Raw genomic sequence first — 24,437 nt, 5'->3', positions numbered from 1 at the left:
TCCATTGTTCACGTACAGATTCAAAACTGCATTCCCTCATAATTTCTTACCTCAAAATTACTGCCTATATACTAAAATTTTGTTTTACTTCCCATACTTATTCTAGGTTCAGAACCTTCTGAATTTCTAAAGTAATGGCAGAGGAACATGGAAAACGAATAACATTTGAACCAGTCATACATCAGTGGGATGAATGTTCTTCAAGCCTGCAGTCCCAGCACCACAAAAATGCCTAAGGCTGGTCAAGGCAAGTGCGAGGTAAACCACAAAGAATTTAGAATTTCTCCATGAACCTGTTTACCTGTTTGCCACATATATGACAAAGGATTCACCATAATATATGAATAATTCCTATAACCAATAATAAAATGGTAAAAACAAATAGGAAATGGGCAAAGGGTATGATAACAGTTTATAGGAAAACACATGGAAATGGCCAATAAACGTGAAAAGATGTTTAACTTCATTAGTAATCAGGGAAATGCAAAATTCTAAAAGCATGAGATATAGATTGTAAAAATGAAAAAATGTATGTAACAACTAAGGATGGAAAGAGTGCAGAGAGAGTATAAATTATCGATTCTTCTTGGATGGCTATTTAGCAGCATTTACCATATTTTTTAAAGTATATACCTCTTTACCTAGAAATTCTTTTTCCAGGGATCTATTCTCCAATAATACCTGAACGAAGAAATCTGTATAAGGATATACATTGCAGCATTGTTTGTAGTTGGGATAATTGGAAATAGCCTAGTTTATCAACATAAATCATGGTCCACTCATACTTTGGAATTTTATGCAGCCACTAAAAAGAATGAGAATTGTTTAAATAAATGGACAAGAAAATCTAAGATTTGTCAAGTGGAAAAAGTAAGAATAATATATCTAATATGCCTTTTATGAGAAATCAGTAGGAGTGTGTGTGTGTGTGTGTGTGTGTGTGTGTAGGCATATATAAATACGCAGGAAAAAAATTTTTTTTTTAATTTTTAAAAGCCTGGATGACTCGGTTAAGCATCCAACTTTTTTTTTTTAATGTTTATTTATTTTTGAAGGAGAGAGAGAGACAGAGTGTGAGCCAGTGAAGGGGGCAGACAGAGAGGGAGACACAGAATCCGAATCAGGCTCCAGGCTCTGAGCTGTCAGCACAGAGCCCGACACGGGGCTCAAACTCACGAGCCGTGAGAACATGACCTGAGCCAAAATCGGACACTTAACCAGCTGGGCCACCCAGACACCCCTTAAGCATCCAACTCTTGATCTCAGCTCAGGTCTTGATCTCAGAGTTGTGAGTTCAAGCCCCTCATTGATTGGGCCCTGTGCTGGGTGTGGAGCCTACTTAAAAAATATATTTTTTAAATGCACAGGAAAGGTCTGCAAAGAGGCACATGAAACTGTTGAACAGCGGCTACCTCTGGAAATAGTCACTTAAAGGAATGAAGGAAAGACGTTTTCACTTTTTATTTTTCAAACTTCATTCTATTGACATGGATAAATAAGGAGCTTCTATATTTATATATTGCTGGGGCGCCTGGGTGGTTCAGTCAGTTAAGTGTCTGACTTCAGCTCAGGTCATGATCTCACAGTCTGTGAGTTCGAGCCCTGCGTCAGGCTCTGTGCTGTCAGCTCAGAACCTGGAGTCTGCTTCAGATTCTGTGTCTCCCTCTCTCTCTGCCCCTACCCTGCTCATGCTCTGTCTCTCTCTGTCTCAAAAATAAATAAAAACATCAAAAAAATTATATTTATATATTGCTTTATCAATAAAATACCTATTGCAACTGCTCAACCCCTTTCTCCACCAAAACAGACTAGTTGCTCTGCTGACAAAATCCCAATGTCCACTTGCCTTGTAGAGTATTCCTCCAAAACAGTGGTTCGCAAAGTATGACCCTGGAACAGTATCACGGGGGAACTTGGTCCAGATGCCAGTTCTTGGGTCCCAACTCTGACCTACTAACTCAGAACCCCCTGGGGAATGGGGTCCTGCTCTCTCTGTATTAACAGCTCCAGGCAATTCTGAGGCATTTTCAAGATTGAGAAGGCTTGCTTCAGATATTAATGAAAGGCATCAGATTAGATAGGATCCCCCTGGGAATGCCCTGGAAGGAGTAAGCAAAACCAAACTGGACTTGAGAGTCCTTAACTACTAGAGGCAAGGACTAGCCTGAAGAACATAATTATGCCGCTTCTCTTAGAGGAGAAATCCGAAGAAACTGCATGCGACAAGAAGTAACAGTGTCTCTAGAGAAAATGCCTCCGTGCCTCCGTTGCTGTGAGAGGGAAAAGCTTGCTTCTTCCTTCTGCCTGGGTTTCAGATTCCTTCACCCAGGACAGAAGTGTCTTTCCAAAGGACATAGCTAATCTTCAGGAGGAGAGAAATCCCTGGAGGATACAGTCAGCGAGTCCTTTACAGGGAATGAAAGAACAGTCTGCCCTCCCCAGAGTGAATGAGTGATTAGATGGTGCTGGCCTTTCTGAATGGAATTAATGAACCTTCCGAGAGGCATCAATCTGTACCTTCATTGTAACCTGGTAACCTTGGAAAGCCTGGAGCCGCTTTTTCTTCTCCTCTTCTTGTCCCATGCTTATCCAAGTGTCTGTAATTAACACGTTGCCTCCACGAGCCGCTTCCAAGGGATCGTGCGTCAGCGACATCTTGGTGCCGTTCTAGCATACACAAGCGTGCCAGTTAAACAACTGGGGCAGAGAAAGGCGATTGTAACTTTACATATAAGGACCATACCTCCTTGGCATACTGCTCTGCCAGCTTGGTTACACTGGGATCCGGCTCATAACCCTGCAGGGGGATGAATTCAACCGTTTGTTAGGCAATTGTAATGTATTAGGCTGTCTTATATATGTGTTATTTTCCTTTCGACAATATTCTCGCTCTCCTTCCCTTTGTTGCTTTAAGTTGTAGCTCAATGCGCATTCGGCAGAATTTACATCTAGAATGTAAAGCTTAATAGTGCTTTTTGGAATTTAAAAAAATTGGTAAACTGAATAGGTAACCCATCTTTCTTTTATTATCTTTGACAGCTTTAATTATCAAGATAAACAGGGCGTGGCGCTTCCCAGCTCTTGGTAGTGCCTCTTCTTGTCCCTCTAATAGCCTAAGAGGATCGTATACATAATTCTACTAATTATGCTAATGAAATTTTATCTCAGTCTTTCCACTTTGAGCTGTGTGGGTTTTTTTTTTTAATGCTTTTTCGTCTGGAGTGCTTTTCCCCACTCATTTCTTACGGATAAACGCTTTCGGGTCTCAGCTCAAATACTTCCACCTCAGAAGAACATTCCCAGAGCACCCCAGCGAGGCACTAACAGGCCAAGTGCACACCCCTTATTCTTCTGTACTCACTAGCAAGTGTTCTGAGTGCAGGGCGCGTGCTTAGAAGTGGCATTTACACAGCAAGTACACTACTTTTGCTCAAATATATGTGAATGGGACGGTTTGGTGAGAGCAGGGTCGGGGCCTGGGTGAGACAAGCGAGATGCCTGGGACACAAAGTCTGAGCAGGCCTGTCAGGGTCTTTGCGGGGACAAATGGTGCACCCTAAGAGCTTTGCTTACTTAGCCTAGTCCCAACTCCAGGTGAGGGGACGTTGCGGGGGCACTAAAGCCCCCCAGGCTATTCTAGACCCCACAGATACTCTGCTTCCTCCCTCCTCACCCTCCCATCTGCTTTGTACACAGCAGCAAGAATTGTTTTCTCTGAAGCCTGCAATGTTTACTACTTGTTTCTGAAGTCAAAGCTGATTAAGAGTATCAAGGCTCCCCCCACCCCAACCCCAACATTCCCTGTTTCTGTCTCTTTTAATTCTCCTCAACATCTTGCTGCAGGAAAGCCAATCTTATTGTTATCCCTGTACATGCCTTGCCCTTTTCTGCCATCTCAGCCTTTCACCCTTGAACACCCCCCGCCCCCGTCCCCTCCTGGGTGTCTTCATTGGAACATGTCAGCTACTCTTTCATCAAACCTCTAGCCCAGCCTCACCTCTAGACCCTCCGTATGGAGGTCTTTTCAGTCCGAACACCACAATTATTCTCACCGCCCCCTCCATCCTTCTCATTTTCCTCAAATCTTAGCACTTCTTATGAGCTGGTTTTTATAAATTCTCAGCAGAGCATTGTGGTGCACACTGTGATATGCCACTCGGATCCCCGCTTCATGAATAAAGGACCTATTCCCCCAGCTGCTGGGTGTGCTGCCAGAAGGTGGCTTTCAGCCGTCAGCCCTCTTGGGGCACCGCCTCAGCTGCAGATAGCAGACTCATCCAAGGTCACATACCCTTCAGGGGCGACCTTCATTCAATGACTGATTGACAGGAGGGGATGGAAACCCTCCTCCCTCCTCCCAACTTCAGAGCAGCTCTAAATGGCCATCTCAGATCTAGAAGTCTCAGTAAGGCCAGAGGAGGCTGCTGTTGGGCCTGCCCTGCAGCTCGGCTTCTTCCCCTGCCCATTCCTGCTTCCTTCCCTGCCCTTCAGCAGGTGTTGATCTCCAGAGCATGTCCTAATAAATACCCTGTACACCAAACTCTGTCTGAGACTCTGTCTCAGAGTCTACTCCTGAGTACCTCAACCTGCAGCAGGCACGTTAAGGTTTATTCATTTGAAACCGGTTTCTATTTGCACATAATTGTCTACCATAGTTCCTTCTCTCATTACAGAATTCGTGAAAGCAGCTACGCATGATGTTGATGATGATGGCTGCAGACATTTTAGAAGCTATTAACCTCCTCAATACCCATAAATTCTGGAGGTTTTTCTTATCAGGATTTGAGGAAGGTAATTAATAAGGCTTGGCTGATTTAGTAACTAATATCGTGACCATTCATACTGGTAAACATAAATGAAGAGACTTAGCCAATACCCTGTGTGCCTCCTGCCCTGAAAATTTAGCCTTCCCTTTAGACAGCAGGTTTTATACTCCTTACATATAATCATTCTTACAGAAGGAATCAATAAGTACTTAGAGAACCAACAGAGAGGTTTGGGAATTAGAAAATCACCCAACCTTGCACGCACTGGGCCATGACTGAGAATACAAAGAAGAATTCTTTACTCACAGCTCAGCCTTCAATACGAAATCACTCATTGGCTTTTACATAAATCTTAAAACCAGAGGAAGAAGGTGATTAACAAACCCAGTTCAGTCTAAAATTCACTTAGAACAATGTTAAAATCATTACCATCAATAGTTTATGGAGCAATTTTACAATCAAGGACAAAATTATGTTTTCTCGAACATGTAAGTTATTCTAGGCTGAAGAATGGGGAAATAGATTAATTATGGCCTTGGGAACTCCAGGGCTTCTTTTTTAAAAAAAAATTTTTTTATGTTTATTTATTTTTGAGACAGAGAGAAACAGAGCATGAGCGGGGGAGGGGCAGAGACAGAGAGAGAGACACAGAATCTGAAGCAGGCTCCAGGCTCTGAGCTGTCAGCACAGAGCCCAACGTGGGGCTCGAACGCATGAACCGTGAGTTCGTGACCTGAGCTGAAGTTAGACGCCCAAGGGGCTGAGCCATCCAGGCACCTCAAGGGCTTCCTAAATTTACAATAAATCTCCTAGCTTTATCTTTAAAGGAAATAGGCCTACTTATAAATTAATGGAACAACTTCTGTACTATCAGACTTTCCTGAAGGTTTTTTAAAACTCTTACTCCCACCGAAATTTAGCCAAGTTTTAGTACTCTTTATCATTTAAATGAGTTTCTGCATGAGAACAATACTGAAATCACTTTGTAATATTAGAATTTTTTCCTTTGGTGTTAATAAAACATCTTTGACATGCAATGAAATGTTTAAATCATATAGTTCTCTGACAGAATAAAGCCTTTCCAGAAACATCTTCTAGCAGGGAACAATTATTGTTAATATACGTTTTATCTGTAAAAACTAAATACAATAATAGTTTGCATTAATACAGAGCCTTTCTTCAAATTAGAATTATAGCCAGAGTGTGTGCTCTTTCCATAATGTGAACAGGAACCGCCTTAAGCCCGTGTCAGATCTGACCCTTTATTTCAGTTTATGCTGAAGGAAAGAGAGTGATCTCTCTGAGTCCCCAGAGTTGACTATAAGAGGGCAGCTTCTAATACATGCCATTGTCCATGCCTGACATTGCTTCTATGGCAAGTGTATTAGGTAGAACAATATCCTCCAAAAATTCATCCTCAGTCAGAACCTCAGAATGTGACCTTTTTGAGGAGGGTCTTTGCAGATGGATTAGGGTGGACCTAAATTTAACATGACTGACGTCCTCATAAGAAGAGGGGCATCTGTACGGAGAACATAAAGGAAAGAACGTGGAGGCAGAGACTGGAGGGATGCAGCCACAAGCCAAGGAGGCCTGGGGCTGTGGGGAGAGAGACTAGGAAGGATCGTCTCCTGGAGGCTTCAGAGAGCATGGCACTGCCACCATCTTGCTTTTGGACTTCTAGCCTCCAGAACTGTGAAATAATACATTTGTGTTGTTGTAAGCCCCCCAGTTTGTGGCAATTTGTCATGGCAGCCCTTGCAAATGAAGGCAGTGGGGCGCATTGACTCAAACTGGTTCAGCAAGAACACTGGGGAAAAGCATCTTGTTTTCTTTTTCTTTGGCAGGATGCAGCAGACGATGCTGGTGCTGTACCCAAATGCCATCCTAGGATCCCTTTTTACAGCTTTCCCCCCTCTCCCCATTTCAGTAGGCTTGGAACAGCACTTGCAGCCCTTCTTTGGAAGACAGCGCTCTGGCTTCTCGGCTGCATGTCCTGCCAAAATCACCAGGGCATTTGCCACTCTACCTCCCCCTGCTGCCCTTGACCAGTGACTGATTCAAAGGATGAAGGCCCACCTTCCTTGCTGGGGTTGAGACAATGCTGGGGCATAAGTTACACTCCCGAGCTCACCCATGGGATCAGGCGGAAGCTTCCTTCTGTGGGATAGTGCCCAACATGGCATTAGAGTGAGCAAATCGTATAGTTTGCCTGGCAGTCTCCCACTTTTAGCAATGATGGTCCAATGTCCCTGGAAAGTCCTCAGTCTTAGGCAAACGGGATAGGTTAGTCACTATAAATGGCCCTCTTGCTTAGATTCTTCCCTTTCTCTGTCCGTCTCCCTTTGGAGTACTTCTTTAATAAGTCCCCTGTACCCAAATCCTCATCACAGGGTCGCCTCGTGGGGAACCTGGCCCAAGACAGTGGTGCAGGAAGGGGTGAAGAGGGCAAAAAAACCTTGGGGATTTGGATATGTCCTATTGGAGAAATTCAGCCATTAATCCACATTGTGTAACTCATGTTCCTGGTGATTGGCAAATAAACATCTCAAACTCAAAAAGAGAAGCAGGGAGTAATTTTTAGGCCTCACACATTCCCCTCTGGATACCTTAGCTTATCCAAGTGAACCCTCACACTGAGTACAAACAGCAAACACATGCCTGGTTAGAAGCACACTAGTGCACATTAAGTGTGAATACTCATCTCTTAATAAGAGGGCCAGTTCTATCTTTTACTTTGTTTCTGAAATGGTTTCTGTTTTGGAGAGTTTTCCCTTCCAAGACTCCTGATAGGATATTAGTAGCCAATCAGAAATATTATGGGGGAAATATCCAGTAGCAATGGGGTATTTAACAGGTTCTGTGGGGATCCTTCAGGACTGGTTTGTGTATGAGTCTCTTGTAGGGTTATTTTTTACCCTCTAAAAGGCCTATTTATTTTGTATGAGGCTGGGGGTATCTTAACAGAGGGCTTCTCCTGGGAGATCTACACTTTTTTATTTGGGTGTATTTACTTATAGATTTATGTCATTATGTAGGTAAAACATTTGCACGTTAAGAAATTCAAACCATGTTAAAAAAAAAAAGAAATTCAAACCATGTTAAAAAAAAAAAGAAATTCAAACCATGTAAAACGATATACCATGAAAATAAAGTCTCCCTCCTTTCTCTGTCCTTGAACCTCCCAGTTCCCCTTCTCAGAGGCAGCTACTGTTACAAGCTTCTTACATATCAGAAGGGTTACTTTGGACCTATGAAAGAAGTCATGCTTCCCCTGCATTCTGTGTGAGATTAGCAGCAGGGTAGGAAGTATATGGAGGGCACTGTCACAGCCATGAAGGACTCAGATTTAAAAAGCTAAAGGGCTCCTGGAGTTGAGTTTGAAACACTAAACTGATGTAGATGCCATCATTGTGACCTTCACATTAGATTGACATTTTTCTACTAAATTGCAGTATTAGAAAATGACAACATCCTCTCCATGCCTTGGAAGTTGTATGCTGTCTGGATTTCATTGCTTTCTTCAGTCTTTGTGGTAGCAATGCACAAGGATGCCAGTCATCATAATGGCTGGTTTTAGGGCATTCAAAGGGATAATTCAGACAGGCTTTTAAAAAAGACTCACGGGATGAAAGGCATGAGCCAAGATTATCTCTTAGTGTAGAGATGGGAAATTGGGCACTCAAGAGGCCAGATAGCTGTAATAGTAAGGTTGGTAACGTAAACTAAATTTCGTGGCCTCACCTGTGCTTGCCTTGAATGGAAGAGAGGTTTGCTTTCACTGGGTAATTGCATCTGGGATGATTTAAGAGAGAGTTAGTCTCAGCAAAGAGATTTTCCCTACCTTTGGAGTAGCCGCCTGAAGGTGCATCCCAAATTTTGCAGCACTCATCATGATAGAATGCAAAATGTTGTTCCCATCCCCAATCCAGCTGAGGGTAAGGCCTTTCAGAGAGCCATAGTGTTCCTAAAAGGCAAGCGAGAAGATTATATCCAGGAGGAAGTCCACTTATGTGAAACAATTATTAGGGCTAAAATGAAGGAAACATAGTTTTTAATACTTTGTTGGAATGAATAAACTTTTTTTTGCATTATACAGGGCCATTCAATAACATGAATGTGCAATCCCAAGAAATAGCAAAACAACTTAATATCTTAAACCAAGACATCATATGAACTTGTACAGAGACTCTTATTTTCATACATTTCAAATCTGAATCTTTGTTGTATTTTTTTATTCATTCATTCAACAAATTGAGTGCCATCAATGTCTAGAGGCTTTCCTTGGTCCTGGAGATAGAACAATGAAGAAAGGAGACAAAAAAATATCACTGCCTTTGTGGAGCTTACATTCATTGGTATTAGAAAGGGGAAATACAATGCACCTGGAACAGTGGAACATGGTGGCTGTGTTCCCATTTATACGAAGTTAAAAAACATGCTCATCAATATTCTTGGTTGTTTATGGATACAGATGTGTAAAGTATAAACACATGCCTGGGAATTATAAAAACAAACACCAGGATAATAATTTCTCTGTGGGGTGAGAGGAAATGGGATCAGGGAGAGTTACACAGTAGGCTTCAACTCTACTTGAAATATTTTATTTAAAAACAAAAAAATTCTGGGGCGCCTGGGTGGCTCAGTCGGTTAAGCGTCCGACTTCGGCTCATGTCACCATCTCGCAGTCCGCGAGTTCGAGCCCCGCGTCCGGCTCTGGGCTGATGGCTCAGAACCTGGAGCCTGCTTCCGATTCTGTGTTTCCCTCTCTCTGCCCCTCCCCCGTTCATGCTGTGTCTCTCTCTGTCTCAAAAATAAATAAACGTTAAAAAAAATTTAAAAAAAACATTAAAAATTAAAAAATTCTGAAGTTACATTTGACAAAACTATGTAATGGGCCCAAAGGTGTTTGTTTGCTTTTTTTGAAGTGTCTGTAGGTTTCACATATTTTATATATTTATAAAGATAATATTTAAAAAAGAGAAAGGCAAAGCAATTTGGAGTCCGCAGAACTATTAGATGGCTAAGCTAGGATTTAAATTCGAGCCCATCTGATTTAGATTGTGTTCTTAATAAGCTGCTGTTTTTTCGTTCAACTCCTGCTTTGAGTATCTTCTATATGAAGGCATTGCACCAGGTTCTACAGGGGACAGTGTGATGGATAGGACATTTGTAATCTAGTAAGGATAAAGCCCCAGGCAGAAGCATTAAATTATCTGGCATATATGTAAAGCCACACCTGCAAACAGCCACTTGGTATCCTACATTGTTGTATCATCTTTGGATGAATTTTATCCCCATCACCAAAGAGTTTCGAGTTTAACTTCACATTCATATGTGCGTTGCTTATCCAAATAAGGAGGAATATGGACCTATCCAGTTTTCCCTGTCTTCCCAGAATAGTCCATCAACACGGAAACCATGGTTGTCAGGATTCCTGGTGGCAAGCCCGTGTAGATTGGCTGTGGCAACCCAAAAGAGATGAATCTTTCCAGGTTATTCAAGTTTCTAATTTAAGGAGACATAGCTGAATTCGCCTCAGTTCTCTAAATTCTACATGCTTTTAACTCCTAAACAATCAGTATATTAAAATGATAGAAAATGGCCTCCTTCTCAGAAAGCGATTTAGTAGTTGACCACTTTGAATATTCAAAGCATACTCTACCAGTCTTCATTCCCAAGCCACAGAGCCTGATGTATGCTGGATTACATAAAGCTTTTCCATTCTGCATGCTCCAGCCTTCTCTGTTCATCCATTGTGTTAAATATGTCACCAAAAAGCAAAGTAATTGAGAGAACAGGGGATGAAAGGGGGGCTAAAAGAGGTTGGGAGTTGGGTTGAGAACAGAAGGATCTTCGGATCTGTTTTTAACAATGTCCTGTCATCCTTGGATATTTGGTATGCACACATATGCTATAATTCTTTGCCAAGATGATATTTGAAAACAAAACATCAATACCATGATTTAAATGGCTCTATTTAGAACTAGTCAGGAACAATTTGATGATTTTGCTCTTGTGGAAGGCAAAGAATGAGCCAACCTGGAGTGTGAGGTAATCAGCCAGGATCTGGATAGGATGGTACAAATCAGACAGCCCATTGATGATTGGGATGGATGCTTCTTTAGCCAGGATATCCAGATCTGATTGTTTATACACTCGAGCCAGCACTGCATCTGTCATGCTTGACAACACGCTGTAGCAAACCAAGAAAAGATAATCTAAGTTAATTATGCTTATTAATTCCTTCTTTAATACATGGTCTTAAACAGGAATAAGAAACGCTAATAAATTAGAATTTCTACTAAGTTACAGCTACCTATCAACATGACAGGTTTAAAAGCTAATAGTAAACATGTAGTCATTACAGAAGCCAGATGGTGTTCCAAAGGTCTTATCCAGCGACCGCTAATTTTACTATTTTTTACAAAGCAATCGTGGGCCTAACAGTCATGATGATGAATTATAATTGGTAAGTGGCAGTTGGTAAAGTTTTAAGGGACAAGGCTAAAAACAAGGTACATTAATGACCTTGCATGTGGCTAATTTTCTTTTGCATTATCCCAGAGACAAATACACATATTCACTATAAAATTGAAAGTACCAGTGTGGCAGCCATGAAGGTGCACACACACATTGTCCCACAAGAGAGAACCTTCTGGGAGGAGTCCCATTAGCTGACAAACTCCAGCTGCTGTACTTTTGGGATACACTGCAGTGTTCCCACTAAGGCCACACTCCCCCCAGGCTGTTCCCAGTGGGGGCACCAGAGTTGAGCTCCAATGGGCACTCTTTGCTCCAAGGTCCCCCACTGGCCTGGCTGAGACTTTCTCAGAGCTGTGCTGCAGTCTCTGGTTCTTTATACCCTACTCCCTCCTTCCTCTTCTTTCACTGGGGTCAGACCTGCATCGTGCTCTGAAGGCTCTCCCTGCCTACTCCTGCTTCCTCCCTCCTTGATCCTTCACAATTGTTTCCCCCTACAGATCTCTTGCATGTCTCATTCCATCTTGCAGTCTGCTCCTCCATGAACTTGAACTGACACAGCCCACAATAAATTCCTGCAGGGGCTGAGCCTGAGGAGGTATTCAGCCCTTGTCCCTGCACTCTGCATAGCTATTGGCATCTCTGAAAATATCAGAAAGCACTCAATATCGTAAACACAAAAATCCACCAAGAAAGCAAGACAATCCAAATTGTAGCCATGAATTCAAACAACACACAGAAAAATAGATGTTATTATTCTCATTTTATAGTAGAAGAACCTAAGACACAAAGAGGTAAAGTAACTTGCCCGTTATCATGCAGCTAATCAAGTTGGAGGAGCTCATATTCAAATTAAAGTCAGTTTAACTCTAAAGTCCATTACAACACATTGCCTCAATTTTGCACATGAAAACATCTGGAAGGAGAGCCTTGGATCCAGATTTTAACTTTTTTCCATGTGTCAGAGTGATGGTGGTTCCTCAGCTAAAGCTAACAAACTAGCAAGGATAGCCTTTGGCTTAAAATCTTGGTTTCTTATTATTTAAAGGGAAACCCGCACAATAAAGGCTTCTAACCAGGGGTGCTTGGGTGGCTCAGTCGGTTAAACATCTGACTTCAGCTAAGGTCATGATCTCACAGTTAGTGAGTTTGAGACCCACGACAGGCTCTGTGCTGACAGCTCCCAGCCTGGAGCCTGCTTCAGATCCTGTGTCTCCCTCTCTCTCTGCCCCTCCCTAGTTCACACTCTGTCTCTTTCTCTCTCAAAAATAAATAAACATTTAACAAAATCCAAAGGTTTCTAACCATTTGAATTTTAAAGAATTCTTTTTAATGGCAAAAAAAATTGGAAAACCTCTCATGATAGTAGTTAAATATAGTCATAATTATAGAGTATCTGGTTTGGGGTTCCTATTCTGGTTCTATAACTTACTAGCTATGTGACCTTGGACATGTTATTTCATTTCTCTGTGACTTGGTTTCTTCATCTGTAAAACCATAATAATATCTATCCTATTGAGTTATTCTGAGAATTACATTAGATTACCTATTTAAAGTATGTAGTATGATGGCTTATTCATGGTAAGAGATCAAAAAGTGGTAGATATTATTACCATGTCAAAAGAAACTGCAACTCAACACAGTTGAAAAATCAAATAGTCCAATTTAAAAGTGGACAGAGGACCTGAAGAGACATTTTTCCAAAGACATACAGATGGCCAACAGACACGGGAAAAATGCTCAAATCACTCATCATCAGGGAAATGCAAATAAAAACCACAATGAGGTATCACTGTACACCTGTCCAAATAGCTAAAATGAAAAACATGAGAAACAGTAAGTGTTGGCAAGGATGTGGAGAAAAAAGAACCCTCACGCACTGTTTGCAGGAATGCAAATTGGTGCGACCACTATGGAAAATAGTATGGAAGTTCCTCAAAAAGAATTAAAAATAGAATTACTATATGATCCAGTAATTCTATTGGGTATTTACCCCCAAAACTTTAAAACACGAATTCAAAAATATATATGTACCCCTGTGTTTATTGCAGCATTATTTACAATAGCCAAGATATGGAAGCAACCCAAGTATCTATCCATAGATGAGTGGATAAAGAAGATGTGGTATACACATACACAATGGGATATTATTCAGCCATAAAAAAGAATGAGATCAAGGGGCACCTGGGTGGCTCAGTTGGTTAAGCATCCGACTTTTGATTTGGGCTCAGGTCATGATCTCCCAGTTTGGTTTGTGAGTTTGAGCCCCATGTCAGGCTCTGTGCTGACAGTGTGGAGCCTGCTTGGGATTCTCTCTCCCTCTCTGTTCACCACCCCCACTCCATTCTCTCTCTCTCTCAAAAAAAAAAAAAAAAGAATGAAATCTTGCCATTTGCAACAACATGGATGGACCTAGTGGTTTAACTAAATGAAATAAATCAGAAAAAGATAAATACCATATGACTTCATTCATATGTGGAATTTGAGAAACAAAACAAATGAACAAACGAAAAAAAGAGACAAGTAATAAAACAGACTCTTAAAATACAGAGAACAAACTAGTGGCTGCCAGAAGGGGATGTGGGTGGAGGGATAGGTGAAATAGATAAAGGGGATAAGAGTACACTTATCTTGATGAGGACTGAGAAATGTATAGAATTGTTGAATCATTATATTGTACACCTGAAAGTAATATAACACTATTAATTATACTTGAATAAAAAAATTAAAAACAAAACTTTTTAAATGCGTAAAAACTAAAGCTAGTATATATTCAGTATGGTCTTCATAAATTTGTATTTTAATTATCACATATATTTGGGAAATTAGTCCCTCTTATATATCTGAGACATTTTTGCTCAATCTTTAGAAAATTATTGGTGCTTGTAAAATTCAAGGGCCACAAAAAAGTTCCTTGACCCCAGAGATTAGAGAGTCAAATACTGAAAATCATATTCCTATAACAATATCTCCTAGACTCAGATTTTTTTCAAATTTTCATGGATTTCTCATATCCATAATTCCCAGATTTTCAGATTTCATGGATCAGCAAAATTTCCAAAGCAATATGGAGATCAACATAAGATTCCCAACTTTTTGTTTAGTAAATTAGGGGCATGAAACAGGAAGCAAATATATACATATAATATGTTAATATCTTCATTTAATTAAAGAAAGGACATTTTAACACCCAAAAAGGTGTGAATGACCTAATCTCAAAGAATGATCCTTGGAATTGAATTAATTTAGCTTATGAAATTCACTATATTGTCTTTATTTTTCCTATTTTACCACTTCTGATAAAAACTTCTCATGGCAGGGCATCAGTGGAGGGGTCAAGTTTGGAAACCAGTGCTCTGAGCTATCTAATCACATTGTATGTTGTAACATGAAAGAGGTGAATGAAAGAGCCACTTTAGAGTTTTCTCTTGCAAAATAGGTGATAGTTGATGGTTGACTTGAGATGCAGGTTTTCAAATATTTGCTGCATATAAAAGTCACCTGGAAAATTTTTAAAATTCTTGGTGCCCAGACCATAATCTTTATCAATTTTGTCAGAAAAATAGAATCTCTAGGGATAGGTATTTTTTAAAACTTTCCAGGAGATTCCAGTGCGCATCCAAGGTTGACAACCAAAGCTAGCACCTCACTCCTCAGATCAACAACATCACCCTCACCTGGGAACTTGTTAAAACTGCAGAGTCATAGGCCCCACTCAGTTTCACTGAATCAGAATCCGCATTTTAGCAAGGTTTCCAGGTGGTTAATTTGCATATTAAAGTTTGAGATGCCTAATAAAGACAGAATTGAGGCCACCATATTTTTAAAAGTACCATTCTTTTCTTGGAACCCTAACCAGGCCAAAAAAAAAAAAAAAAATCAAGAGATGGCAGCTCACAGAAACAGAGAATTTTGTCCATAATCTTGCGGCAGGGAGTGCTTTCTAGTTCAACTGAAGGAAAAAGAGCATCTCAAATCCTGAGAAATGAATAATCCACTCCACTAAAGCCTCCTCATTAGAATAACCAGCTGCCCTTTCCCATCGGATGCCCTAAGGCAATGGTCCCCAAACTTTGGTGTGTATCAGAACTAAATCAAGAACTAATAAACTACAGAGACCCACGTTCCTGAAATAGGGGAGAATCTGGGTCTTTGTACTATTACCAAGTTTCCTGGGTAACACAGATAACCTTAAAAACGTTGAGAACCACTCTTCTAAGGCATAGGCTTCTATTTAAAATAGAAGAGTTTTAGGTCTTCTTCCTTTTCTTCAAGATCTTAATACAAATTTCTTCCACAGTACAGATATACTGATGCTTCATACTATAGAATACAGGCTTTTAACGCTATCATGATGGAGTAAGTTAGATGGAGATAGATATCCCACTAAGGCCTATAACTATAATTATTAATTCCTTATTTCAGATGAATTAGTTAATTTTATTATACCTAAAATCCTATGAGAGAGAGAGGTAGCAGAGTGTTTGACTGGAAAAGACTTCTTTAAATATACATCACTTCCTAAAAAGTGTATGCAAATAGGATAAAAAAAAATCTGGATTAACCATTGCAGTTGACCTTCTGGAATCTCATGGAAGGAAAATGGGATTTTACTTCTATTGTAGCTTCTCAAATAATTTTGGGGAGCTAGAACCATGGGTCTCCAACCTCTTATGGTTTCAAGAACTTTACAGTGTATTGTTGAGTTTTGTTAGATTTAGTGTGGTATTGCATGTAACTGTTACCTTAAACATATAGATGAGGAAACCAAGTCCTGGCAAACCTCAAGGTAGTTAGAGCAAGGTTAGAAAAGAATGAAGAAAGATGAGGCTAAAAGAGGGAGACATGAGGGGGCAATTGGAGGAGTCAATGCCCTATAGATACGAATTTTTCAAGAAGATCAAAAAAGGGCTGTTGTAGTTCCTTCCCTCCCTTGAACAATCCCAAGAGCTCTCGAAGCAAAGCAGCCAAAAGGGAAACATGAATTTACTTGCCCTGTTTATAATGCAGAGTTGGTATCCCTGGAAACCGTATGGCCTAATATTATGGGAAAGCACCTGGTCTGCTTTATTGAGGTTGCCCAACACCTCCTAGAAAAGAGGTTCTTGACCTTGGCTACCTGTCAGTACTCCCTATGGAGCTGTAAAAATCCTGATGCCACCTTCTGTCCTTTGAAAAGTTAAAGCAGAAGATGAGGTGGGGGATTCACATGAATATTCTTGAAGGTTTCCAAGTCATTCCGGTATGAAGATAAGACTAAGAACCAATGTCCTCAAAGAGAGAAGGAGGGGGACGGTGGGATATCCTGCTGCTGGATGGAACTATGGATCAATGTGGAGGAGGAAAGTCTTAGTAGTTGCTGAAATCTCAAACTATAAGATAAGTAACGGGTAACAGCATGGTATGCTATACTGGAAAGAACAAGATCTCATACACTTATAGAAGTATTTTCCTTTTAGCCCAGTCACTATCAAGAACAGTCCCGTGGCAGCAGCAGTGGCTATAATCTTTTCCCTCTCAACACTTGTAAGTATCCCTAGTGCCTAGAATTTGGTCTTAATATTGTTCTATTAAAAAAAAAAAAAAAGGAACCAGAAACTATTACAGGATAGTCAATTCTATGTCCTTGCACTGGACAAAAATCAATATATGTCTGTAACACCCTGTTGTTTCCAGGAAGCAAAAGCAATTTTATTTATTTTTATGTCTTTTATATTTCTTTCTCTTTTTAAAGTTTATTTATTTTGAGAGAGAGAGCAAGAGAGAGAATCCCAAGCATGCCCCACGCTGTCAACCCAGAGACTGATGCAGGGCTCAAACTCATGAACTGGGAGATCATGACCTGAGCCAAAACCAAGAGTCGGACACTTAACCAATTGAACCACCCAGGTGCCCCCCAAAAGCAGTTGTAAAATTGCAGAGGCAGTGCTAAAAGGGAAAAGAATCTACTTAAAGGAGCTCCTATTTGTCAAGTTGTGATCACTAATAGTAATAAAAATCATCAAATACAACAAGTTGTGCTTGTAGAAGTCCATGATGCTTAAGAAAAGGGTTAATATAAAGAAAATGTACAAAAATATAATTGTAGTATCAATGAACAATGAGTATTACCACGTACGCTTCAATTTATTTACTTAAGAAAGTACTTCTATATAACTTCTATATAACTATAGATAGATAGAAAGATAGATATTTTGTGGGCTATTGTTAAGTATATTTCTGTTTATAAAGCATAGATGCATATCATTTTTAATATGTGTAAATCACAAAGAATTGCATTAACTTATAAAGCAAATTCCTAGAGACAGTAGAAACTGTACAATAAATGGACAGATGCCCTCAGCATTTGTGGTTTTATATAAAGTGAGGAAGAGCCCAACAGTTAACTAGCACCAGTTACAATATTCAATTTCCAATTAGAAAGATGATACAACCATTTATTCCAAAATAACTTAGTTAACTGTCCTAAAGAAGAGTCTAAATTTTCAGACACCTCCTGTGTCTCTGGGAATAAAACTTCTTGATGACCCAACTAATTCTAAAACAGTGTCATTAAGAAAGGCATATACTTTAAAATACCACAACCAGGCTAGGTTAATATGTCATAAAAACATTACAGTGGGTCTGCCAGAGATTAAAAACAAAGAAAATCAAATTTAAAGGATACTTTATTTTTGGTTTTTGTAAAAAGTCAGAATTTATATGAAAAATGAAAATCGAGATCCTATGATAGACAGAATAATGCCCCCCCCCGCCCCGCGAAGATGCCCATGCCCTAATACCCAGAACTTGTGATTGTGTTAGCTTAGATGGCAAAAGGAGTTTTGTAGATATGATTACATTAAGGATCTTGAGACAGATTATCCTGGGGTGGGCCCAACAGAATTACAGTGGTCCTCATAAGAGAGAGGCAAGATGTCAGAAAAGAGAGAAGATGCTAGCCGGGCTGCTGGCTTTGAAGGTAGAGGAAGGCTGGAAAGGGCAAGGACTTGGATTCTCCCCTGGAGCCTCCAGAAGGAGCATAACCCCATGGAACCTTTAGACATCTGACCTCCAGAGGTGTAAGATAATAAATCTGTGTTGTTTTAAGTCACTAAATATGTTAAGGCACCGACAGGAAACCCATATAGATCCACGATAAAAAGTGAAAACTATGTCATAAAAAATATATTCAGCCTAGTGGTTAGCAGCTTGAGTTTATTTCATCTTGAACCTACCAAAATTGAGTATTTAGCAACCCATTCAACCTGCTTTCCTAGCCTCCTGAGATGATTTTTTTTTTTTTTTACCAGATGAGCCTGGTAAAATTACATACATAAGTTCTGAAAAGGTATCAAAGTAGTCTTTTGTAGAATTTCTGACAAATCAGCAATTGATAGAAGTTTAAATTCCAGGACCATATAAGGATAAGAATAAAAGTAGGGATGGGGCACCCGGGTGGCTCAGTCGGTTAAGCATACGACTTTGGCTCAGGTCATGATCTCACGGTCCGTGAGTTCGAGCCCCATGTCAGGCTCTGTGCTGACAGCTCAGAGCATGGAGCCTGTTTCAGATTCTCTGTCTCCCTCTCTCTCTGACCCTCCCCCGTTCATGCTGTCTCTCCCTGTCTCAAAAATAAATAAACGTTAAAAAAATTTTTAAAGAATAAAAGTAGGGATAAGAATGTAAAACAACACCTATGATGTCAATAGCGGTGTGGCCAGTTTTGTTGTTAGAATATTAATCAGCTCTGTAATCAATATGCCATTTTATTTATATCTTTTCCTTTTAAAAATGTATAGAGCATTCAAGGAAATCTGAAATGCTAGGATTATGATTACGTTAAATGTTTAAAAGCATTTGATTATGTTTGCAATTAGTGTTTAAATGGTTGAGGAGACTTGTTTTGTTCATTTGACATGTATTTCATTTATTGGTTAAGTAGTATGTGAATGTTTAAAGAAGTTGTTCTGAAACTTGAACGCGCATCAGAATCACCATGAGGGCTAGTTGGAAAACAGCCAGTTGTGTCTCTCAGTAGGTGTGGGTTGGGGCCCCAAAGAATTTGAATTTCTTTTTTTTTAATGCTTATTTATTTTGGAGAGGGAGAGAGAACAGAGTGAGGGGGGCACAGAGAGAGTGGCACGGAGGATCTGAAGCGGGCTCTGCACTGACAGCAGAGAGCATGATGCAGGGCTCAAACTCCTGAACCAGGAGATCATGACTTGAAGTCGGACGCTAACCAACTGAGCCATCCAGGTGCCCCAGAATTTGCATTTCTAACATACCCCCAGGTACTGCTTATGCTGCTAGTTTGGGGACCACATTTCAAGAACCACAAAGGAATGTTAGCTATTTTATGTTTCAAGGAATGCTAAATGCTTGATAAATTCACGAGACTAATATGTTGGACAGTAACCAAGGTACAAAAAGTAGGTCCATTCCTTTAGGCACAAAAAGCCCCTGGACATTAAAGCATCTATGGGCAAAAGGGAGTGCAAAAAAGCTTGATAGAAAATGTCACTTCAAGGGCACCTGGGGGGCTCAGTCGGTTAAGCATCCAACCCTTGATCTCAGCTCAGGTCATGATTATCAGGGTCTTGAGATTGAGTCCCACATCAAGCTCCATGCTGACTGTGCTTGAGGTTCTCTCTCCCTCTCTGTGTGTCCCTTTGCTCCTCCCCAGCTTCTGCTCTCTCTCAAAAAAACTAAAAGGGGTGCCTGGGTGACTCAGCCTTTGAGCATCCGACTTCAGCTCAGGTCATGATCTTGCAGTCTATATGTTCAAGCCCCACTTCGGGCTTGCTGTTCTCAATGCATAGCCTGCTTCAGACCTTCTGTCCCCCTCTCTCTCTGTCCCTCTCCTACTTGTGCTCTGTCTCTCTCAAAAATAAATAAAACATTAAAAAAAAGTAAAGAAAATTCCACTTCAATCCTTCCACCACAGAAGCTGATGGTGAAGTGGAATTAATGACACAGGGGAAAAGGAGCCACTCCCAGATTGTTTCCACATTGGAATCACTTTTGGAAATAAAGATGTTAAAGACCTTTAAGTAGACAATTCGTATTTATTTTGCAAATAATGCTGCTTTCTACTTTATGTTTAAAGTTACGATAAATCATAAAGAAATCACCATTCTTAGTTTTCTTCTTCCAAGCTACTAAAGATCTTTAAAAAAAAAAAACTTTTCATTGGAAACAATGACAAACCTATACCTAGAGCTGGATTTACGGGCCCATTAATAGTAATCTGGGATTTTGGTAGCTCTCCATCAATTGAAAACCCCAGTTTTAAACGTTGTAAGAGCTGTGTTGTATGTGCTACAAATGAAAGGCTGACAAGTTAAAATACTCTCTGGCTCTATAATGACTTGATTTTTGTCTGTTTTCATTTCCATTGCCTATATAGAGTTCTGTCTGCCTTCTGTTGCATTCCTGCAGTTTTGTAGACAATCTTGGGCATCTGTCAACAACGGTAGCAAAACAGCCTTTGCAAAATCCAGATTACCCAACGTTAAACTTTCTCATACATATCATTTTCCTCTGGAGGTTTGATAGCCAATATTAGGGTCTGAAAATAATCCACAAGTTAAAATATGTATTCAACTTGATTTTACCTAAATGTTTAAAATGTGGTCTATTCCACACCCCCACCCCACCTCCCCACCTTCATCATCTCTTTCCTTACTGTGTAGAACAAGGAGAAACATGGCATAGGACTTTAAATGAAAAGACGACTCAGGAGATAAAATGTTAACATTGATTACTTCAGACTGATGGCAGTATTGATGGTTCTATCTATATTTTTAAATCTCTTTTAGTATTTCCTACCAAAAAGAGTATTACGGTAATAACCACAAAAAACCTCCTATCTTTCAAAAAAGAAAATTCCCTCCAAACATGATTTTGCAAGTAATTGAAAATGAACTAGAGCTTCTTAGAGCAATGGCTAATTCTTGGCCTTGGTAAAGAAATGAGCAAGATGAGCCTGGAACATCGTGCCATATCAAAAAGCAAGGGAGTTATCAAAGGCTAATAGAGTTATGTCAAAATGACCCAGTAGCCAATTTGAGGACAGATCACATTGGCCAAATGGGGGATAATTTGAGCACCAATAAGAACAATGACGGCAGTGAATTGAAACCTTCAAATATATTAAAATACATGACTTTCCAAAGATACTAAAAAACGGAAGAACATGGACAAGAGTCATAACAAGACCAATTTCAACTCAATGTAGAAGAGAACTCTCAGGTGGTTTGTATAAACTCTCATCAGAACAGTCAGACTGCATCAGAATGAAACAAGATAGCCCAGGGTATAGAGTGCCCTGAGAGCAGATGCTTCCATGCAAGCTCAAGGACAATTTTGAGGAAATGGCGTAGAGGCAGCATGAAAAGGATGGCTAATCTAAATAACCCATAAAGACCTTTCTGACTTTGGATTTCTATTATTCTTTGACATTTTTTCCTTTGGTATAAGATCAAAACTTTTTAATGAATTAACTGAAATGCTCAGAAGGCCAAAACAAAACAAAGCAAAAAATACTATAAGCAAAGTCCCCCATGGCCCCAGGAAGGCCTGATGCAGAGTCTGTATGGTCGGGTGAACAGATACGAAAAAGCAAACAAACAAACATAACAAACAACAACAACAAAACAGGAAAAAAAGCCACCAATATATAGTGTTCTGGGCCAGATCTTAAGAGCAAATGTGGATATTGATGAGATGAACAATCACATAACCATCCTGATGCTGTCAGAAATCGAGTTGTTCCTAAACTATTGGAATGTGGTGAATGCATTGCACAAGCCAGAGACAAACATAACTTGTGTTCTCATAGGGTCCTGCCATGCATTCTTCCTTTTGTCCTTATCCTGCCTTAAATCAGGCGGTGTGCCCCCTGAATTCCAGTTTGTTACCAGTGACACCTCCAATCAGTTGAATAGCTGACCGGCAAACAGTGGGAGGAATTTTTGGCTGTGCATGACACCACTGAGAACTCTGTAATTATTACAAAATGGATTATTTCCTATTTTTATTTTTTAGTGAAGCAGGCCAAGGCCTTAGAGGAGACATAGACTTTATCCCCAATGTAAATTGGTCAAGGAATAAACTTGTTAACAGAGTCTCCCTCCAGGAGAGACAACATTCCATGTGCTCTGATATCTCTACCCAGGTTATAATTTTAGTTGTATCAATATAAGGATAATGAGGAAACAAAATAATACCTTTAGCAAACCTAGATGGGCTCCTCTCAAATGGTCTGGTGTGGGAAGAAACCCAGGGATGTTTAATAATTGCCACATGCAATTTACTCATGAAAGCTTCTATAATGGCCAGATTATTTTGACTTGGATATTATGCCTTGTGTTGAGGACCTCGGGGATAAATGGGTAGGGCATGATGGCATTGAGAATGACCTCCTCAAAATGTGCTATAGGAATTTCAGTGTTGGGTCACCGTACGCCGACTAGGGGACCACAGTGAGTGATGTCTCACATTAAATCAGAGCTTGTCCTGGGATTGAATTAGGCCATAATTTGGTTCAATCAGTATTACTTGAATTTATTCTGTGTGCCTGTCCTTCATAAACATTATCTCATGTATCATCATGTAACTCATTAAGATCAGTATTTGTACCTCCATTTGCTAGCTGAGAAACCTAAGAGTCAGAGGCAACTGGTCTAAACCACAAGACCAATGTGGTACGAGCTGTCACATAAACTGAAGCCCAGCTCTGCTTCAAAGCCTCTGCAGTTTACAGTATGGCAAATTGCCTGTATACTATGAATGGTCATAGTTCATGTTGTGAAGGACTGGCTTTTGTTACCATTCACCCAAGGATATACAAATGTCATGCCTGCTAGCTTTTTGGTGACCTCTGTAAAAATTCATGGAGATATCATATTTCCACTATACACACACACACACACACACACACACACACACACCAATTTCTTAGTTCCTAATTAGGTACCAATATTTTAAAACATTTTTTAGAGGGGGGAGGGGGAAGGGGAGGGGCAGGGGGAGAGGGAGAGCAAGAATCTTAAGCAGGCTCCATGCTCAGCACAGAGCCTGACATAGGGCTCAATCTCATGACCATGAGATCATGACCTGAGCTGAAATCAAGAGTTGGATGCTTAACTGACTGAGCTACTCAGGTGCCCCTAAAACGTTTTAGTAAGAAACCTAAGAAAGATTGCCTTTTTCAGGCTTGATATCACTGGTATAAATACCTTTAATAGTAGTATTCCAGCTTTTTAAAAACATTCCTTTCAATATGACAGCGGTTCACTCCACTTGAGGACTGTGTCTCATCCACAAATCCCTCTATAACTTCCAATATTTGAACTGTCAGAATGACGATTTGAAAGCTTTCTGTGTTGTTACAGGGGCATGCGGATATGTGATTATGTAGTGGGTTGAATGGTGTCCCCTAAACTCATATGACGTTCACCTGGAAACTCAGAACGTGACCTTGTTTGGAAGTAGGGTCTTTGCAGATGTAATTGGTTAAGATGAAGTAATACTGAGGTAGGGTGGGCCCAACATCCGGTAATGGATGTCCTCATAAAAAGAGGAGGGGATACACAAAGACATACAGAGAAGCAGCCCACCTGACGGTGGAGGCAGAGTTTGGAGTGATGCAGCTACAAGCCAAGGAACACCAAGGAGGGATTCTACCCAGAGCCTTCAGAGGGAGCATGGCTTTGCTGACACATTGGTTTTGGACTTCTCGCCTCCAGAGCTGTGAGAGAGTAAATAATCTCTGTTGTTTTAAGCCACTAAGTTTGTGCTCGTTTGTATGGCAGCCCTAAGAGACTAATACAGTGGTTTATGCTGCTTTTCCTTTCTACTACTTTTCCATTGGTAGAACACATTCTAGCGATTGCTACCATAAGTAAATTACAGCTATAGGGAAAGTGAGTAGAGTGGAACCAGCATCACGTTGTTGGGTTCTACAGGAAGCCTTTCGTACTCATGGTTCCTGCAGCTGTATGACTAAGTGCCGTATTACAGTGAGATGACTGTGGAGCTATTATGCCCCTTTCACTGATGGACTCAGAACATTAGGCATAAACAGCTGTGATTATGGAAGAACGAGAAAGCCCTGAAACTGGAGTGATAATGCCCCACTGCTGTTGCTAAGTTCCATCCGATTTCAAACTTCTGAAGGATGCATCATCTCAGTCATGCTAAGGT

The 24,437-nt window shown here is 40.3% G+C and overlaps 1 protein-coding gene across 2 annotated transcripts in view; it reads right to left on the bottom strand.

Annotated features, from left to right (window-relative positions):
* Window positions 1-24,437, bottom strand: part of OTC (ornithine transcarbamylase) — a 62,023-nt gene that overhangs the window by 9,298 nt on the left and 28,288 nt on the right. Inside the window, exons 5-8 of one of the 2 annotated variants that reach the window (XM_007085475.3) lie at window positions 10,809-10,962; window positions 8,611-8,733; window positions 2,744-2,797; window positions 2,518-2,667 (exon numbers count right to left, since the gene is read on the bottom strand). In XM_007085475.3, the coding sequence (XP_007085537.1) occupies window positions 2,518-2,667; window positions 2,744-2,797; window positions 8,611-8,733; window positions 10,809-10,962 (481 nt within the window). The remainder of the gene's footprint in view (window positions 1-2,517; window positions 2,668-2,743; window positions 2,798-8,610; window positions 8,734-10,808; window positions 10,963-24,437) is intronic. The other variant, XM_042974299.1, reaches the window with a different exon arrangement.

Source organism: Panthera tigris, chromosome X, assembly GCF_018350195.1.
Source record: "Panthera tigris isolate Pti1 chromosome X, P.tigris_Pti1_mat1.1, whole genome shotgun sequence".
Lineage (NCBI taxonomy): Eukaryota > Metazoa > Chordata > Mammalia > Carnivora > Felidae > Panthera > Panthera tigris.
The sequence above is the reverse complement of the archived record's forward strand: the minus strand, read 5'-3'. Positions and strand labels throughout refer to the sequence as shown.